This window comes from Myotis nattereri (assembly GCF_964212035.1).
Source record: "Myotis nattereri genome assembly, chromosome: 3".
Classification (NCBI taxonomy): Eukaryota; Metazoa; Chordata; class Mammalia; order Chiroptera; family Vespertilionidae; genus Myotis; species Myotis nattereri.
Genome location: NC_138077.1, coordinates 139984572 through 140004132, shown reverse-complemented (window position 1 = coordinate 140004132; position 19561 = coordinate 139984572). Strand labels below are relative to the sequence as shown.

The following is a 19561-nucleotide window of genomic DNA, read 5'->3' as shown; positions in this document are numbered from 1 at the left end:
AGTGGATGGAGCGTCGGCCTGCGGACTGAAGAGTCCCAGGTTCGATTCCGGTCAAGGGCATGTACCTTGGTTGCGGGCACATCCCCAGTAGAGGGTGTGCAGGAGGCAGCTTCTCTCTCATTGATGTTTCTAACTCTCTATCCCTCTTCCTTCCTCTCTGTAAAAAATCAATAAAATATAGTAAAAAAAAAAAAGTATAAGATGAAAGGGGGCAGGATTTTCCCTATTTATAGCAAAACACACCACAAGGCTACTGTATTTAAAGCAGTGTGCTGCTTCCTTAGAAGGAGGCAAAGATATCAACGGAGTGGAGGAGAAGGTCCAGACACAGACCAACACAGATCCCTGCACACACATGCGTCCAAATGCTTGCTTCAATATGATACAAGTGGCATTTCTGATTCATGGGGATAGGCTGACCCATTCAATAAACGGTACTGGAATAACTGGCTATCCATTTGGGAAAAATATGAAATCAGATCTTTAAAACACAAACACCCTTCTGCCGGGCCACTGTGGCTCAGTGGTTGAGCACTGACCTGTGAACTGGGACTCAAACCAGGAAGCCACGGTTTGATTCCTAATCAGGGCACATGCCCAGGTTGCAGGCTCGATCCCTAGTAGGGTCCGTGCAGCAGGCAGCTGATCAATGATTCTCTCCCTCTTTCTTTGAAATCAATAAAAATATACAAAATAAAATTTAAAACACAAACACCCTTCCAAAGACATCAACAGTCAAAATATTAAAATTATGAAGTCAAAAGAAAATATGGAATATTGTTATAATGTGGGGACTAGCAAAGGCTTTCCCAAAACAAGTCCCCAAACTCAAAGTTTATAGTTTTATATTTTTTAAAAATGAGTAAAACTTCTATAGATATACATCTCACAGATAAAATGAAAAGAAAAATGACAAACGGGAAATACTATACTACACATACACACATACACGCGAGAAAGTCCAATATCTGTAACTCATTAAAAGTTCCAATAATTCAATAAGAAAATTCTAAACAGCCTTGTAAAACCAATACAGGAATAAATATACTAATCCATTTCTCATCCTGCAAAATGAGCACAATAATCATACCAAATTCACAGGGATGTTGAAGTTTAAATTTCACACAACGCGCTTAAAACAATCCTGGCACATAAAAACTGTCAATAAATATTAGCCAGCAGCGGTAATAGTAGTACCAGGGGTGGTGGTAATAGTAGTAATTGTGAAAGAAGCACAAAATAAAAATAAGGAGGTACCATGCCATCATTAGCAAAAGTACAGAGACTAATGTTATCCAGTACTGGAAAGAGGACGAGAAAGCAGACTTGTCTCCACTGGTGATAGGAAGAATTGGTTCAGCCTTTTGGAGGACAAGTTGGCCTATCTACCAGCATTTTACTATATGTGCCCCATGGCAGAAATTCAATATGTAGAAATCCAGCCTACAGAAATACACACGTGCACAAAAATATATGTACAAGGATATGCAATGTGGCACTGTGTGTGATATCGAGAGTTAAAGAGAAATAACAGTCAGACGGGAAGAGCTAACTACACTTGGGCACATCCATTATCACGGGTGGGAGTGCAGCTATTACCAAGAAGAATGACATCCTATGAAAATATGTGTAACTCCTTGCTAAATACAAACTGCAAGCCACAATTTTTATATAAAATAGTATATTTGCGAATGGATATAAAAGGGAAAGGCCAAGCTGTTATTGTGGTTACCTCTAGGAAGGAAAGCAGGGGTATTTTAAATTTTACCCCATTGACATATATTCTTTGATTTCTTTAAATAGCAAGCATGAAAAAAAAACACAAAACGTATTTTCTTTGAAAGAAAAAAAAAGGGGGCAACAAAATCAGGGTTTCATAAGTCAGCGCTGGACCTCTGACTAAATGCCAGTGTCCACTACGTACCGTCAGCAGCCAGCAGGACCCCGCCTCTGCAGGTAGGATCCAGAGCAGCTGTCGCAGCTGGAGGACACTAACAGTCACTCAGCTCCTTTATTCTGACTCAGCTAATAACCTCCTGATCGGGAACACAAACAATACCAATTTCTGCAACTGCCCACTTGTCGGGTATTATTTCTCCAGGTGGATTAATAAGTTCGCGTTCTAGTTCATCGGTCTTCAGAACTCTGATGAACACAAAGTCGTCCCCCTGAGCAATACAGCAGAGTTCCTAATCATGCAGAGTTGGGGCCTATATCTATTCCTATTGAGATCTCTTCTCTAAGGTGCAAAAATAGCAGGAGACCTATCTTATCTAAAAGGGGCAGCCAACGGGCGGGCCATTTGAACAACATTATTCTTACATGTTGTTAAAGGAAAAGCAAGACTCAGAAGAGTCTCAACACTTGGCAAGTTGTTACCATCAAATGGGACAATACATGTCTAGAGCCATCTTAACAAATATTTACAGAACTCAACTATGTGGACAGCATGGCTCTATTCCAGTTTCTTTGACTCCACGGGGCAGAGGGAAGGCTCACACTCTGGTCCACAAACCTTATTTTGAAAAGGATGGCGGTAGCTGAGTCACGCTGGAAGTTCAGAGATGACGCAGATTTAAGGGCCACACCTTGGCCACCTTGCTATATAGAGCAGCAAACTTTGAAACTCAAGGGCTGAGAAGTGCTGATCCTCACCCTCTCAAGCAAGGCAGGAAGCAAGAAATGAGTACGCTGGCCTTACTTTCCCAACCTCTATATTATAAACAGCCACAGAGAGCAGACCTAAAACTGTCCCTGTGACCAGAAGTTGTTTTGGCTGAAAGTGGATGGAAAGGGAAATGAAATGCCCACCACTGGACAGAGGGACATTTTTAGAAGAGAACCACCAAGACAAACCTAGGTCATAAGCCTTATAATCCTTCACATGCATTTTCAAGAAACAGCCTTTTATCAAGGAACTAGCCATCCATCCCACACACCCCTTCGAACAGGGCAGTAATTAATTAGCATTTGTAAACTGAAGATGGCCGTTACATCGACAAGTTACCTATCAGCAGACCCAGGTTTGGGCTGATGCAGTAAAGAATCTCTGCCAATCTGATTAAAGTGTATCCCCCCCCATCCATCTTTATGAAAACAAGTCAGGTGACATCTATTGAGTGTTTTAAGTTTATGTAATTACATATAAATTTAGTAAAAGTTTTAAATAATCAAAACTTCTGATTCCATGATTTTGGTTATAATTTATACTATGGTTATTCACACCCATTCAAATGGTGGGTAGTCAAGAACAGTAGTGTTTATTCTGCCCTTATTGGTTTTATTTTTTAAAAATATATTTTATTGATTTTTTTTACAGAGAGGAAGGGAGAGGGATAGAGAGTTAGAAACATCGATGAGAGAGAAACATCGATCAGCTGCCTCCTGCACACTCCCTACTGGCTATGTGCCCACAACCAAGGTACATGCCCTTGACCGGAATCGAACCTGGGACCCGAGTCCGCAGGCCAACGCTCTATCCACTGAGCCAATCCGGTTAGGGCTGCCCTTATTGGTTTTAATGAATTGGGGGTAGGGGCAGGAATTGCACCATGTCTGTCGAGTGGCCAGCCACTCTGTGCGCAGCTCCAGGCTGGATGCTTTCCATGGTCTCTCATTTCATTTACTCCTTACCATATCTTCAAATGCCCAAGTTATCTAAAGAGATCGACCATTTCATTTGTACATCTGGCTGGCGATTTGATTATAGGTATAAAGATTTTTTATGGTGCTAGATAAGAGGATGACTAAGAGAGAAGAAATTAAAAGAAGGAAAATAATTGTCAAAGAAACATGTCAACGTCTCTAGAGAAAAGGGAGGAAAGAAGCTCCCTGTCCATTGGATGATGAAAGCCCAAGGGTAGCCAAGCCTTTCTGTTATGAGTTCTGTGCTGTGGCATGCAGGCCCTTCCACCTCATGGGAGGGGGTGAGGGTGTAGGGGACGAGGACTGCAGCCCCAGGGAGAGATCCCAGGGCACGGTTTAAAACTATCTTCACACACCGAAGACTAGCTTTCCTAAGCTCCGCTGTTACTGGAATTGCACTATGCGAGCAACACCGTTTCTGATGGCACCATGTATAACACTAGCCCACTGAAGGCCACGGGCTTCCCCAGTCCTTGGTGAAAAGTATCTTTCCCCAGATAGTGGCCCTCAAACTTGGTGCATCAGAACGGCCTGGGGCGCCTGTTAAACCCTACACTGCTGGCTCCACCTCAGAGTTCCTGACTGAGTAGGTCTGGGGAATAACCTGAAATTTTGCATTTCTCACAAGCTCTCAAGTGCTGCGGGTCCGAGCCCACCATGTAATAACCACTGTTCTAAAAACACAGACCAGAATAACTTATATGCATATATGTATAACCCATGGACACAGACAAGAGTTTGGTAGGCCGGGGGAGGGGGGGTATGGGGTGGAAAAGCTCAATGGGCGGGGGGAGGGGGGGACATCTGTAATACTTTCAACAATAAAGACAAATTAATCTATAACAATAAAAGTATAATATGCTAATTAGACCGGACGTCCTTCTGGATGACCTTCCGGACACAAGCCGGGTCTGCGAGGGAAGCCCGGATCCTGGGTGCCTTGTGCCAGAGGGAAGCCGGTGCCAGCAGCCAGAGGAAGGAAAGCCTACTCTAACACGAATTTCATGCATCAGGCCTCTAGTAAGTAAATAACACAACCAGAATCCAAACACAGGAACAGGGTACTTACTATGTGGCAAAATCTTCATCAGTTATGACACAAGCCACCACACAAAGGCAGGGGATTTTATCTGTGCCGACCCTGTTTCCCCAGCACCTACAACAGGGGCTGGCACACACTAGGTGCCTCACACACACAAGCTAAATCAGCAAATGTCAAGTGAGTCAGGATGCCCCGTGGCTGTGGCAGAGACTGGCCAGCATGGGGCGGGATGAGCAAGGGAAAAAGTGGTTGCAGGGGCATCAGCAACAAAGGAAATGGCTGTTAACAGTTGCAACAACAACAGCAATAATACAATGACAACAAGCATTTGTGTCTAGCACTGACCAGCCCTGGAGCCAACATGTCACAGGCACTGTGGCATTCCATTTTCACAACAACCCTATGAGATGGGAACCCTAATTACCCTCATTTAGCAGGTCAGAAAGCAGGTTAGAGGGGCAGTGATGTGCCCACATCATCAACTAGCCATGGTGAAGCTGGGATCAACAGCCATGCCGAGATGTTAGTCCTGAGCAGAACGTCTCCCTTAATTACCCAGTTGAGTAAATGATAAATGCGAAACTTCCTTGGCCTGCCCTGAACTGCAGACTTTGATCCTTGCTTCCCCAACTTACAGAAAAGCTCCCAGTGGCCTATTCATAGAACGCATGACCATAAAACAGACATGGAGGGCTTCGGCTGGCTACCCAGAGCAGCCGTACCAGCTAGGAAGAGTGGGATCAGTGAGGCACAGCTCTGGGGTTCCATGGTTAGGCATGCCAGAGGAAAAGGTCTGGGTCAGTAGGTCTGAGAACCAATGGAAGGAGGGTTGATTTTGCCTCCAGGGGACACTTGGCAATGTCCACAGACAATTTTGATTGTCTTACGTGGGGTGCTACTGGCATCTAATGAGTGGAGGCCAGGAGTGCTGCTCAACAACCCACAAGGCACAGGACAGCCTCCACCATAAAGAAGTATCTGGCCACAATGTCAACGCTGCCAAAACCCTTCACTAGTTTCAAACACCCTGAAGCTTTCTCTGTCTCCCTCCCCGGCCCCCATCCACCCCATCCCTGGCTTGGATGCCTAAGACTTCATCAGTATTTTCTTATGACCATCACTGTCTTTCATCTTAAGTTCCCGAAGAACATGTTTCATCTCTCTTACCTGCTGATAAACTCCTTGCGGGCCAGAGCATCTTAGTCCCCTTGGTAACCCCTGGAATTCTGGGAGCTGCATTCTGCACGAAGCAGGTGTTCAATAAGCGTTTGTCCAAATTTGTTTCCCCTGAAGCGGGTAAAAATGCTGAGAATTTAGATTCAACCAACACTTCAGAGTTCCTACCATGGTAGGTGGCGCACGCTAGTTAGGAACAGAGTACATTTCCTATACACACTATCTCACTTAATCCTTGCCACCAGTGGAGGAAACACGGACACTATTTTAGGTAACTACAGCTCATAGATATATAATTTGTAAAAGGTCACAGGCTGGGCTGGTTAAGTGACAGCATGTTTCTGGAGCCAGATCTTCCAGTCCTAAGCTCCTTCCATACCCACCACCACATCCCGGGGCTGAAATCCTCCTCCTCCAGTCTAGTCCCAGAGTGAGGGTGTCTGAGATGCAAACAAGGAAAGCAGCAACAGGAAAGGTTGGAAACTTCACCACCTTAGTGTGACCTTCACAAGTGTTGCTAGTTAATATAGCAACAAAAATTAGTCAATTCTAGGTGTGCTGTAAGTAGGGTTAGACACAAGTTACACGTCCAAAAATCAATTACAAAGATACTTAGAATTTACATAGCTCTTTCCTCAGGGACAGTACTCAAAGACTCTCATTTTTAAACTTTAATATGCTAACAATTCAAGATTTTCTTAAATCAGCAAAGTCAGAGAGCATAAGACAGTGGTCGGCAAACCGCGCCTCACGAGCCACATGCGGCTCTTTGGCCCCTTGAGCGTGGCTCTTCCACAAAATACCACGCGCGGGCGCGCACGTACAGTGTAACTGAAACTTCGAGGCCCATGCACAGAAGTCGGTTTTTGGAAAGTAGATGAAACAAGGATGCAAGGCGAGTGTGGATGGGAGTTGGAAGGGGTCGACCTCAGCGAACGTACCTCAATCAGATTGAGGACATTTTTAGCAAAGGCCAGCTTAGGAGTACCCTAATTAAGTTAATAACAATGTACCTACCTATATAGTTTAAGTTTAAAAAATTTGTCTCTCAAAAGAAATTTCAATCGTTGTACTGTTGATATTTGGCTCTGTTGACTAATGAGTTTGCCGACCACTGGCATAGGACATATGGTTAAAAGAGCCACCTCCGTTCAAGACAACTGTGACCTTCCTTTACACACAGCACTCTGCAGCTGGCTCTCTACCTTGAGAGGCTGCAAACTGTGGGCTTTCTCAGAGCACACAGGAGCCAGCCCAGACCTGCTAACGCACCTAATCAATAACATCCGATGGCTCATCTCTGGGAATCCTGACAATATTGATCCCCCAAAATCAACCTGATGAATCTGTCTCGTTTTCATATCATAGAGGGAGAAGTGAAGATGATGAGCGGTTTTTGTGGCACCTCAATTTTTTTCTTAAGCTAGGGAGACCAGTTCTTGGCTTGTGATTACTCATTCAGACTTCCACTGAAACCGTATGCCAAAGCCCCATTTCCAGCGCTCAGCCCTAGCCTCTTAGAAAGCCCAATGGCCTCTGATGTCACTCACAACCAACTCAGACCGAACTAACCATTCCCTCCACACAACGTACACCCTGGCATCAGAAAAGCTCAACCTCATCCATTTTTTCAGCGCCAGGAATTAAAAGGCGTCAAAGGTTTTCTTTCTTTTCTCCCTCAGCCTGTCCCTCACTTCCATCCTGCCTTTTCCCAGGGTCACTATAGCTGTCCTGCTTTCAAACCTGTCCAATCCGTACCTCCCCTACTCTAATGGGATGCCCTGGTTCTCTTCCCAGGGAAATTCCTGGCCTTTTGATCACTTGGTAACCTGTTTCAGGCAGGCCCAGACCTGACAGAATGAAAAGCCTTCCTACAATAGGGCCAGGGACACCCTCTGAGAGCAGGTGTCCAGCATTTTTCGCCCAGGTTCGCAGCAGGCGTTGATGCTACCTGTTACGTAGCAATAGTGCTCACTCGAACCTCCTGAGCTAAGACTCTCGACCCTTGGGGAACCCCTTCTTGTTTTACCTCCTTTGGGTTTGGGGTGACCCATCTTTGGATGGCTTGCTCAGCAAGGACCTGGAAATCCAGACATTGGTACCACAAGGGTGGGTGTGGAGTACCCAGGCACCCACCCAGGTCCCTGGGATCTGCAGGGCTGTTCTCTCCACTGAGGAAGCCGTTGAGATGAACAAACTGTGCGCTGATTCTGGCAGGCGGCTCCAGCATCACCTGGTCATTCCAGCTTCAAGAAACCTTTGCTTGAGCTCAACTACCGACAGAGGTGATTCCCAAGCGCTCGCTGAACGCTGAAGACCTTGGTGCTGCTCTGATGGAGGATAGAGGTGGGTGGAGCCTGGAAATGGGCTACAGGCAATTGATATTATCAGGTAGGCTTGGAAAAGCATTGGATTATTTCATGGGGACAGGCATCTTGGGTCCCTACTATGTAATTCATACAATATCAGAGAACAGAGGATAAAAACCAGGAATAAGCTGTGACTTTGGAGCCAGCCCCTTAGCCCCCCAGGGCCTGTTCCTCCTGTGCAGAACAAGCGTGGTCATAATGCCCACTTCACAGGTTGTTACGTGGCTAATGTGCTAATGTGTGTAAAGTGCTCAGTTCAGTGCCCTCCACACACACAGGCACTTGATAAACATTAGCTATTATTATCCGAGAGACCAGGGACTGCTGAGTGGCAGCCCTGAAGCCAAATCTGGCCTACAGACCTATTTTGTTTGGCTTCCCCTTTTTCCTTTTCAATGGAGCCAACATTTTTAAATTTCTGGCACTTTAAGGTTGAAGATCTGGCAACAAATGAGGTCTGCTTTTCCCTCTGGCCGCAATGGCCTAGGGCAGGGGTCCCATGCTCAATCCCCACGCTACTTACCCATCTCCCAATTCCCTGCCCGGCCCTTGCAGGAAGGCAGTCTGTATTCTAGACGAGCTCAGCCAACGTTAGAGCTTAAGATTTCCCCCAGATCGACTCCAGTCCAACTGGTCTCTGCTTGTGTGAACCTACTTTCTGCCTCCCGACCTTTGCCTGATGATGCTCCCCCAGCCATGAACAACCTCCCCAGTTTTCACTCTCCGCCTAGGCGCAGTGATTCCAATTGAGTGAATGCATTAAAATGACCCGGGACATTAAAGAAAATACCCATGTCCAGACCCCGCCCCCAGCGGTTCTAATTAGTCCGGATGGGGCCGAGCATTGGTAATTTTTTAAATAACCCAGGTGATTCACATGTGTACTCTAATGCACAGGGAGCCGTGGCCTCCCCATTCATAAGGCCCAGCTGGCACCCCCTGCTGAAACTGTCCAGCTGAGGACTAGATGAGTCTTGCTTTCCTCCTGACTCCTGTTTAGTCTTGCTTTCGAATCAACTGTGTTTAAAGCCTGTCTCCCCAAACAGCCTGCAAACTTACTCCAGCTACTTCTATTCTTTTTCTCCCCTCCCATTCCAAGAGTGGGCGGATCACACCTCCTACTTCTTTGCATCCTCAACAGGACAACTGGGGCCCCAAGCACACGGTAGGCATCTAATGAAAACGCCTCTGCTGCAATTTCTGAGTCTGCAACGCAGAAGGCGCTGCAAGGACTACATGATGAGAAAACCCGCCTGATTTCTTGCAGCTTGCAGATACGAAGAAGTCAAGAACGCCGATGGTGAGGCTACGAGGCAGGCTGAGATGTGCTACAGGAAAGCAGGTAATGTGAGGGAACCAGGGAAGGCTCTGTGCAGGTGTCCTTGATGGGCCAGTGGGAAGGATGGCCGCCAGAGCCAGGTGGAGAGCGAGGAGAAAGAACCCTTGAGCAAATGAATGCACCAGAAGGAAACCTTGGCCAGCTGACCCGCTGAGCCATGCCAGCATCCGAGTTGGGAAGAACGGGAAGCAACGTGGGAAAGACAAGATTTCACCTTGCGCCGAACACCAGGGAAAAGGCTGTAATTAATTTGGTAAGTCACGGAAGCAGCCAGTGAAGGCTGAAATTCTGGCATCCTTCTAAAAGCCAGGCAGAGGGACGGGTGAGAGGGGTAAGGGGTAAGGGGAAGAACAGTCATAACACAGAAAGTGAGGGATGAAAGAGGTGACCATGGGGAGGAAGGCCCAGGGGCAGGTTCCCTGACTCAGGAGAGCAAGACTGCCCTTCACCCCCCACCCACAATGGCCCAGAGATGACAAACACCCTGAATTCTGCTGTTCAGGCTTAAGCCAGGTTACTGTGCAGAAGTGAAATCGTGTTAACAGTGCAATTAATGTTAACAGTGCAACTGTATTAACATATTTAATCACAGAAATCAAGACTTTAGTCACAACACTGTTACCACTGAAAGTGCTATTATAAAAAGTTTAATGGGCAGCAGCTTATAAAGACATACAAAGATCCTAAAGAATAAGTTGGGAGAAAGCCACCCCATGGGGGGTACACTCCTCCCCATCACCGTCATTTTTAGCAAGGTGTTTTGGGTTTCAATGAACACTAGGGCTAGTTCAGAAATAAACCACAATGCCCCGACCAGTGTGGCTCAGTTCACTGGGCATCATCGTCCTGTGCACCCAAAGGTTACTGATTCAATTCGCGGTCAGGACACATGCCCAGATCCCCGGTCAGGGCATGCAGGAGGCAGCAGATCGATGCTCTGCTCTCACATTAATGTTTGTCTTTCTCCCTCACCCTTCCTCTCTCACTAATAATAATAAATATTTTTAAGAAAATAAAGCACAAGAGGACGGCCCGATAGAAGGCTGTGGAAGGGAAGGGCAGTGCACCAATAATCTATCGAACACTCGCTCATCCTCCCACGTGGCAGCACTTGACAAATGTGAACCCAAATCCTAAGCCCAGGGAGGTAGCTACAATGATTCCCCCATTTTACAGGTGAGGGAATTCAGACACAGAGGGTGATGTGCCTGAAGACACAAAGCTGAGTGGTAAGCAGAGCCGGAATACGAACCAGGCACTCAGGCTCCAGGTGCCACTGTCTCGCTCTTACACTCAGCTGCCCTTCACGTCACCTGTTTGGTGGACGGTGTGGGTCATGAGCCTGCTCTTCTTCTAGGGCAGTGGTTCTCAACCTTGGCTGCACATTAGAATCACCTGGGAATCTTTTTAAAATCCTGATTTCTGGGCCTCATCCTCCGGAAATTCTGTTTCTTTGTTACTAATGTTGTGGCCCTACCCCCGTGGTCGGCAAACTGCGGCTCGCGAGTCACATGTGGCTTTTTGGCCCCTTGAGTGTGGCTCTTCCTAAGCCTGAGGAGTACCTTAATTAAGTTAATAACAATGTACCTACCTATATAGTTATAGTTAAAAAAATTTGGCTCTCAAAAAAAATTTCAATCGTTGTACTGTTGATATTTGGCTCTGTTGACTGATGAGTTTGCCGACCACTGCCCTACCCCATAACAAAGAAACAGAATTTCCGGAGGATGAGGCCCAGAAATCAGGATTTTATAAAGGTTCCCAGGTGATTCTAATGTGCAGCCAAGGCTGAGTGAGAACCACTGTAAGGGCTGCCAGACCCAGAAAGACTATAAGTACGGGGCTACAGGACTGCTGCTCTGGTTTAATACTTCTAAAGCCTTAAGACATCAGAAACAGAAAAGGGCAGAGCAGGGGTGAAACTATTGGGGGTCACTTTCCATGACCCTCCAGTGTATACAGAGCCACAACCTTCAGGATCCTGAAAACGAGTGAGGCGAAGCCCTTCTCAGCAGTCAGAGGAGCCAAAAGGATCTCTGGGGTAGCCAGGCGTGAGCTGGCTGGAAGGACCAAGGGCATTCAGTTCCTCCACTCCCTGAAAGATGGACTCTGTCCACCAAAAAGCCTTCCAGGGGAAACCAGCTTCACTGGGAAATACAGCTCTCATCATTAACTGCTACTTCCCGCTCGCTGGCTGCGAGGCCGTATCTACACGTGGCTCCTTCCTGATTCGTGGATCAGAGACAAGCCATATATCCCTGCCCCTAATGAGTCGGTGAACTACAGCCACCTTGGATTATGTTTCACTTTTAGGCTTCAGGACTTGAAGTGATTCTATTTTTAAGCTTTCTCGGTTCTACAAGTAAAAGAAGACATTTTAAGAAAGTTAGTTCTGGCTTTTAGTGGATGGTGGCTTCCTCTGACAAATCAGAAACCTCCTGGGGGAAGGGACCCAGTACTATGTTGGTGGGCAAAGGCCCAGGGCCCTCTGAAAACCACAACACTCAGGGCATGGATGGCCCGGACAAACCCGCTAATTCCAGAGCTACACCGCGCCTCTCTCCTGAAAAACTGTCAAAGGCCTTTTAGGTTCTATTCTGTGAAGTATGTTCCACCTTTGAGCACCAGAAATGTGGTTTCCACAGAAAACAATCATATTTGCATACAACGAAGCTTTTAAAAAAATACAGCTATGTATTTATAAGAGTCAGTCATTCCTTCCATTTGAAAAAAAAATTATCTTGCATTTAACAACTAAAATAGCTTCGCTTATTTTGTGTCTTTGAGAATGAGTTGTTACTCGAAAACTGTTGGAAGGACGCTTCTGTGTGTGTGCATTTTTAGAAAAATGTAACCACTCCTGAAGACAATTTAAAATGTACTCTGCACATCCCCATTTTCACATATAGGGCACATGAGATGTCGTTAACCTTCTCTTGAAGAATGAGGCTGCTTCCAACAATTCGAGTCTCCAGTTTCAGTTCTGACTTGGACACTAGCTAGCCTGTGACCTTGGGCAAGTAACGTAACTGCATTGGGCCTTCATTTCCTCTCCTACAAAATGAAAGGGATTGGGTCAAAGGAGATGACTCTTGCTTTACAGCTCTCAAATGTTGATTTGAAGACCATTGGGAACATCGATTATTGCCTACGCTAACCTCAAGTATTGTTCTTAGGGACTGTCAAGTTATAACAACATTGCCTGGGCACTACAAATGGCCCCAGACGGTGGGGATATGGTAATTGAAAGGAAGCTAAAATTCATTACTTTTATTCTTTTTATTCCCTCCCATTCCATCAGCTGTCAATTCTCACTGCTATCCACCTCCCAATGACATGAGCCTCTGCTTTAGTTTTCAAAGCTAAGCAGTGGCCTGCTTCACTCAGGTTCTCTCATAAAGCAAAGTGCATGGGGGTTTGTGATACAATCTGGCAACCAGTGGGCGTTATCTCTTATCGTTCAAAGTTATATTGCCGACTGTTGTGGCCACAAGACTAAGCCCCAGTTAAGGTTGGGAGGAGAATGAGAACGCATTCCTGTAACCTGCATATTCTTTGAGTTCTAAAAGAACACTGCTTTGGGGGGAAGAGTGTTTGAGGCAAAAGTGAGAGCAGAAAATGAACCAAATTCCTTCTTACTAAAGCAAAAGCTATAGGCCGTATCCCTCTCCCCTCCACCTACTCCCTCCAAGTTTCCTGTCCCCATCTCAATTGTTGCTTTTTTGTACCTTCTGCTGTGTAACTTTTCCTTGTGTAAGATACATTTTCAAAGTCACCCTTTGAAGCCAAAGCGAGGATCAGAGTAGGAGGAAGGAGATACCATTAGTGGTTTCCTATGTTTACCGCTTTCCCAGTTATCTTACCTTCTTAGTCCCATGAAAAATGATTAGGAGAAAACAAAGAATGCTTCTTAGCAATTGTAAATATAGTCCCTGAAACACTATTTTTAAGCTGCTACCAAGCACGAAAATATGTATTAAACCACATGCTTAGTACTTCAAAGAATTCAAGGAAGTTCTTTTCTTTAAAAACTAAAATGAAAAAGGTAATCTGTTAAGAAGTGAAAGCTACCTTCTTTGCCTGGCACTATCTCGGGTTGTTTCATGGGAATCTATGAGGGACTTGATTTGATGAGCATAGGCAACTAATTTTCATCCTAATTTAAGATGTTAATAGTGGTTGAAAGGAAAGGGAGCCTGGCCAGTTAAAGGTGTGGATGGCCCTAGCCGGTTTGGCTCAGTGACGGACTGAAGGGTTCCAGGTTCGATTCCTGTCAAGGGCACATGCCTGGGTTAGAGGCTCGATCCCCAGAATGGGGCATGCAGGAGGCAGCCAGTCAATGATTCTCTCTCATCATTCACGTTTCTATCTTTCTCTCTCCCTTTCCCTTCCTCTCTGAAATCAATAAAAATATTTAGGATAAAAAAACAACACAGGAAAAGAACAATAAAGACTGAGCGTTGACCTATGCCCAGGAGGCCACAGTTGATTCCTGGTCAGGGCATAGGCCCGGGTTGCGGGCTCAATCCCGTGTGGGGCGTGCAAGAGGCAGCCGATGGATGATTCTCTCTGATCATTGATATTTCTATCTTTCCCTCTCTCTTCCTCTCTGAAAACAGTCAAAATATATATTTTTTTTTAAAGGAATGGGAATTGGTCTGCCTGGAAAGTAGATGTAAACTGGGCAAATGAAATATATATAAATCCATTAGAAAACCAGACAGAAAATTAACTGAATATTTGAAGCTTTGCCTTCGAAGGGAGTTAAAGGTGTGGATGGTATGTCTATGGGGATGGCAATAAAGACTGAAGAGTTGAAAGAAAACTACTGCATTGTATCTCTGAGAAGTGAGAATAAAAGCAACTTTTCCTCAGTCTTTCAATCGCCAGGTGCTGTTAGCCATGCCTAAGCTGAGTATTATTTTCTGTTTTCAAGTTAGTTTTACACAGCACAACTTAATCTCAGCATCTACTCTTCCAAGTATTACACAAGGTGAGGATTTATAGAAAAACAAAAAAGTCCTTTCCTGTTCACAAGCCTGGGTTCCTTAGCTCCTGGTGCCACATCTAAGTAAGGGTGCTTTGTTTCAGAGGGTGATTAGAGTGGCGCCCTTGGTACTGATTATGGCACTGAGCTATTTGTACTGCCCAAGTCTGAGCACTGTATTATATTAAAACTTCGATTATGGGGTAGGTAGTGACTAAAAATTATCTCCTATCTTAAACTAAGCATCAATCATATATCTCAGCAGAAGCAAGACTACTGAGTGCTGAACCACAGGAACCTGGCATTTTTCTTCTTTTATACTTGCACAGGAAAAAAGAGACCCAGCTAAAGCACCCATGGTTCCTCCATTCTTACATGGAAATTTCAAGCACTGTGGGCTCTTTACCAAGTATAATCAGTGGGTTGCTATGACTGCACTACATTAAATCAGATGTAACCGGCCATTGTCTCTTGCATTAATAGAGCCTAAGTTTTCTAGAAGTAGAATGAAATCATTTCAGTTTCTTTTTAGGAGGCAGAAAATGAAGAAGCCCTTTCTGTCCCAGAAAATAGCACCTCTGACTGTTTCTCTAGAGCTTTTCCATTTCCAATGGCTCACCATCTAAAATTGAGTGTTCAGTTATCTAAAAGCCACTAAGCAGAGATGTTCTCAAAAGTTGGCATGTCCATGAGTTATGGGTGGAGTGGAACTCAGCAGAAAAGTGAGAATGAGTTGCCTAAATTTGTCACAAACAAGGTACAAGCTCATGCTTGGGGAGTTGAACACCACCACCTCTATATAGGCCTGTCATACTGACATGTCCCTGTTTTACCCAGTGCTAGGATAGCTATATTTTATAGGTTTAAAAAAACAGATTAACTAGGTAGAAAAATTTAATTACGTTTAATTACTTTAGAAAACTTTTAACCATTTTCCTCATATATGTAAACAAAGGGGCAGTTGTACACATGGTCTTACACTATTTCTCTAAGTTATAAAAAAATACTAGAGGCCTGATGCACAAAATTCATGCAAAGGGGCTCAACCGCCCGCCCCCCCACCACCACCACTGAGGCTTTGTCCCAAAGCGTCCAGTCTAATTAGCACATTACACTTTTATTATTATAGATTATTCCTGCATACTCATTTTATTGGGTGTCTACTATTTGTCAGGCACTGTTCTAAGTGTTTTACATGCATTAGTATATTTAAACCTAAGGAAAAAAAAAAAACCCTTCAGGTTTGCATCGTTACTGTCCCTATTTAAGTTTTTTGCCTGGGATCATACAACTTGTAAATGAAAGGCAATCAGCTAGTAAGAGCGTACTCATATATATTTTTTCTCATTTAAAAAAGATGAAGAATTTGCTCCTGGTTAAGTTCTCAGATGTTCCTGAGACAGAACATGGATGGAGTAAGATCCAGGTAGGTCTGCAATTCTGGTCACCTGAGCACAAGTTCCCAACCACTTCTTAGACACAAAGTGTTTAAAGGGTCTCTTTGCTCTGCCAATCACTTAGCTATCCCCATGTTGTTCCTGCTTAGGGAATAAATATCAGTAAACTTCAAGAATTAAATATAAGTCTAATGCAGTTTTGATAAGAAAAAACAAATCAAACTTTGTACTCAGGGCTCATGACTTTAGAATTATATATGTTCTCATGGCATGGAAGACAAAGTTTTGAAATAACTTGGAAGGTGGTGAGGGTAATTTTTTATACTTTAAACACTTAAATACAATGAACTACATATAAGTTTGGCTAGACAGTTTTGCAGACCTGGCCCAACAAGCAGGCTAAGGGGGGTGTGGGGTGGGGAGGGGAAGCAATCTGGTGGTCTCAAATTCCTATTATCAAAACTACCCTCTTATAAATCTGAATCCAATCCGAGAAGTATGTCAATAGCTGGTTGTTTAAGATTAGGTTTGTGATGTAGTAACAGAGCTGTGTAGGGGGCAAATATGCTTAAAATATGTCCAAGCAAGTTTAGGTCAAGTCAATAATAGTACTTAATGCTAATAAAAGCATGGAATATTCCTGTAACTGAGAATCCAGCAGAGGGATCTGTATGTGTAAGCAGGTACTTGTACTGTTTCCCCTCTGCTGGCAGACCCTAGTCACTAAAAAAAAAAAAAAAAAAAAAAAAGCACCTTCTTTGACTGAGTCTGTATCACACATCCCCAGCAAGTATCTCTGGGGCTGTAAAACAGTTAAGATCCAACAAGGGGAAAAATTGGGAAGCCTAAGGAAATAAAAATTTTCATTATTCCAAAACCCAGCTCATTTCCCAAAATACTGCTTATGTGCTGACTTTCTCACAGACCCCTGCAAAATCTTGATCCTCCAAAAAATAAACCCATTTGGAGCTGAGACAAGATGAGGTCAACGATTGGTTCTATCAACCATCCATTTGTTTAACTGAGTCTGGTTCGTCTCCAGCCTCGTGGGGGCCAAGCCTGACCACGAGGGTGAAGGCAGGAGGCATGGAGGAAGGGATGAAGAAAAGGAGAAGGGTGGGGGTGGGGGTGGACGGACCTCCGGGCCACACTTCTTTCTAGTACCGACAAAAAGAGGAGCCGAATGCTGACCTAAATCATCTCTCAAAGGCGCTTTATAAATTACAGGGACAAAGGGTGGGGGTGGCGGGTGGCCTGGGAATCCTACGGACACCCAACCCTCTGACCCGCCCCCTCCCCCTCCAGCACAAGGGAAGGAAGACAGAAAGCAGAGCTCAACTCGGCCATTGGCGAGAAGCCCCCTCCGGTTTTCAATCGCCCATCCACAGGCCCCCCTAGGAAAAAAACACACACGTAAACACCAAAGCAACCCCCCGGGGCGGCCACTCGCGCCCAGAGGTCCCTAGAACCGGAGGCCGGGGCATTTACTTAGTTAGATTTTTCTTGCTTACTCATTTCCCTCCAGCACCCAACCCCCCGTTCCCACTCCAAAACCCCGCTCAACCGCCTACCCTCTCGGCTCCGGCCCCCCCAACCGAACCCCGTGCCCCGGTGGCGGCGGCAGCCCCCGCGCGGTCCCGGTCACTAACCTGCTGCTGTAAGGGCATTTCCGAAACCAGCCTGGCTCCGGGAGAGGTGGGGGGCCGGCTGGAGAGGGGCCCGGAGGGCCGAGCAGACCGGCGGCGCCGGGCGAGGGCGGGCGCCCGTGGGGGGGTAGGGAGAGGAGAGGGAGGGTGGCCGTGCCGGGGGCGGGTGCGAGGGCGCCGGGACCGTCCCGAGCCAGGGAGCCGGCGAGCAGGAGGAAGTGGGTGCCCCCTCTCCCCTCCAGCGCCCCCTCCCGCCGCCGCCTCCTCCCCAGTCACAGGCGCGTCCTCCGCGCACGTGTGCGAAACGTCACCGGCGGGTCCCGGCGAGAGGGACAGAACCGGGCGGCGGGACGGGAACACGGCTGCACCCGCCCTCCGTCGCCGGGGGGCGGGGAGGGGGACAGGGCGGGGAAGGAAGGGGTAAGGGGAGAGGCGGGTCAAGGGCAGGCCCGGGGCCCGGCGGGGAAGGCCCGGGCGCTCGGGCCACGCGGGCGCTGCCGCTGCCACCGCCAGGATGCGCCCAGGCCGGGGCGCCCCCTGGCTAGCCCCTCACCCCCAGACAGCTCACGCCCCGGCCCGCACCCGACTGCCAGCTCCACCGCCTCCCCTGCCAGATCCCCCGCGACTGCCCCCAGCCCCTTTGTTGCCGGGAGTTACAGATCCCAAAATGTGACAAGCGCAGCCCAGCATAACCTCTGCGCTCCAAGCACGCCCGAGGGATCCCCCGGCCGCCCACGGGCCTCGGAGGCCGGGGAGGGGCGATCAGCCCAATGGTCCCCCGGTTTCCACTCCCCCAGAGTCCCCCACTCCCCAGTTCACTACTCCCTCCCCCACCCCCTTCTCCATCCGGGGCGTGACCCCATCCTACGCCCGAGAAAGAGGAAGCTTCGAGTTGGAGGGGAGGGGAGAGTGGGGGTAGGGAAAAGTGCAGGAAAAGAAGGGGGGGCCACGAAAAGTTTCAGAGTGTCTGATGTTCTTCGCACCGAGGAGATCCCCACGGCCCCGCGCGTCCGGCGGAGCCCCCCAGCCCCACGGGCGCGGAGGGGAGCGCACAAGTCTAACAATAAACCCTCGTTGGAGGGGCAGCCCAGAGGCCCACGGGGCTCGGCCTGCGTTCTCCCGGGGCAGCCCGCAGCGCACCCACCAACCCGCGCGGTGCGAACCCACCCCCCGCCTGGGCTGGGGACAGCGGGGACGGGAGGGCATTACCGGAGGGCCGCCGCCGCCGCTGCTGCCGCGTCCCAGCGCTGGTGGCTGCTGCAGCAGCCCGGCTCTGCCGGAGGGTCCGTGCGGCGTGGTGTAGAGGAGGCTGCCGGCGGTCAGCTCCGCGCCGGGGGCACAGGGAAGGACAGGGCCGGCGGCGGCGGCGCCGCTTTGGAGGGAGGAGGAACAGGAGGTGGTGGAAGTGTTCGTGGTGAGGATCTGGATGTACGCGCCCGGGGCGGCGGCGGCGGCGGCGGCGGCGGCGGCGACCGGGAAGCCGGGGCTGGCTAGCAGTGCCCTTTTGTCCATGGAGGCTGCAGCGGCGGCGGCGACGACAGTCGCCCCCTCCCCACCCCCGGCGGTCACCAGGTACTGCTCCAGGGCGGGCTGGATCCCCTTTTTCATCTCTCGCTCCTGCTCTTTTTATTGCTATGGTATATTAATGTATTTTTTCAATTTCTTTATTATTTGCAGTCGGAGTTTCCAAGTCTCTCCTCCTTCTCTCCTCCCCGCCCGGCGCTTCCGAGCCCCTTCTCTCTCTTTTCTTTTTATTTTTCGGCACCGCACGGGCCCCGGGGGCCAAAAATAATCGGGGCTCTGGAGAGAGGAGGGTCCCGGCCGCACGGATATCGGGCCCCGAGGGAGGATGGAGGCGTCGGGGGCGGCCGATGCAACGGATTGCGAGGCGGCGGCGGGCTGCGGCCGGCAGCTGAAAAATGGCTCCAGGAAGCTGCTGCTGACAATGAATGAAGGGATA

The 19561-nt window shown here is 47.7% G+C and overlaps 1 protein-coding gene across 1 annotated transcript in view; it reads right to left on the bottom strand.

The window, feature by feature from the left end:
* The window catches only part of E2F3 (E2F transcription factor 3), a gene marked incomplete at its 5' end in the record, with an annotated part of 82278 nt that extends 63069 nt beyond the window's left edge, over positions 1-19209 (bottom strand). The window contains one exon of the mRNA XM_081088089.1: positions 18811-19209. Coding sequence (XP_080944215.1) covers positions 18811-19209 — 399 coding nt within the window. The remainder of the gene's footprint in view (positions 1-18810) is intronic.
* Positions 19210-19561: the final 352 nt, after the last annotated feature.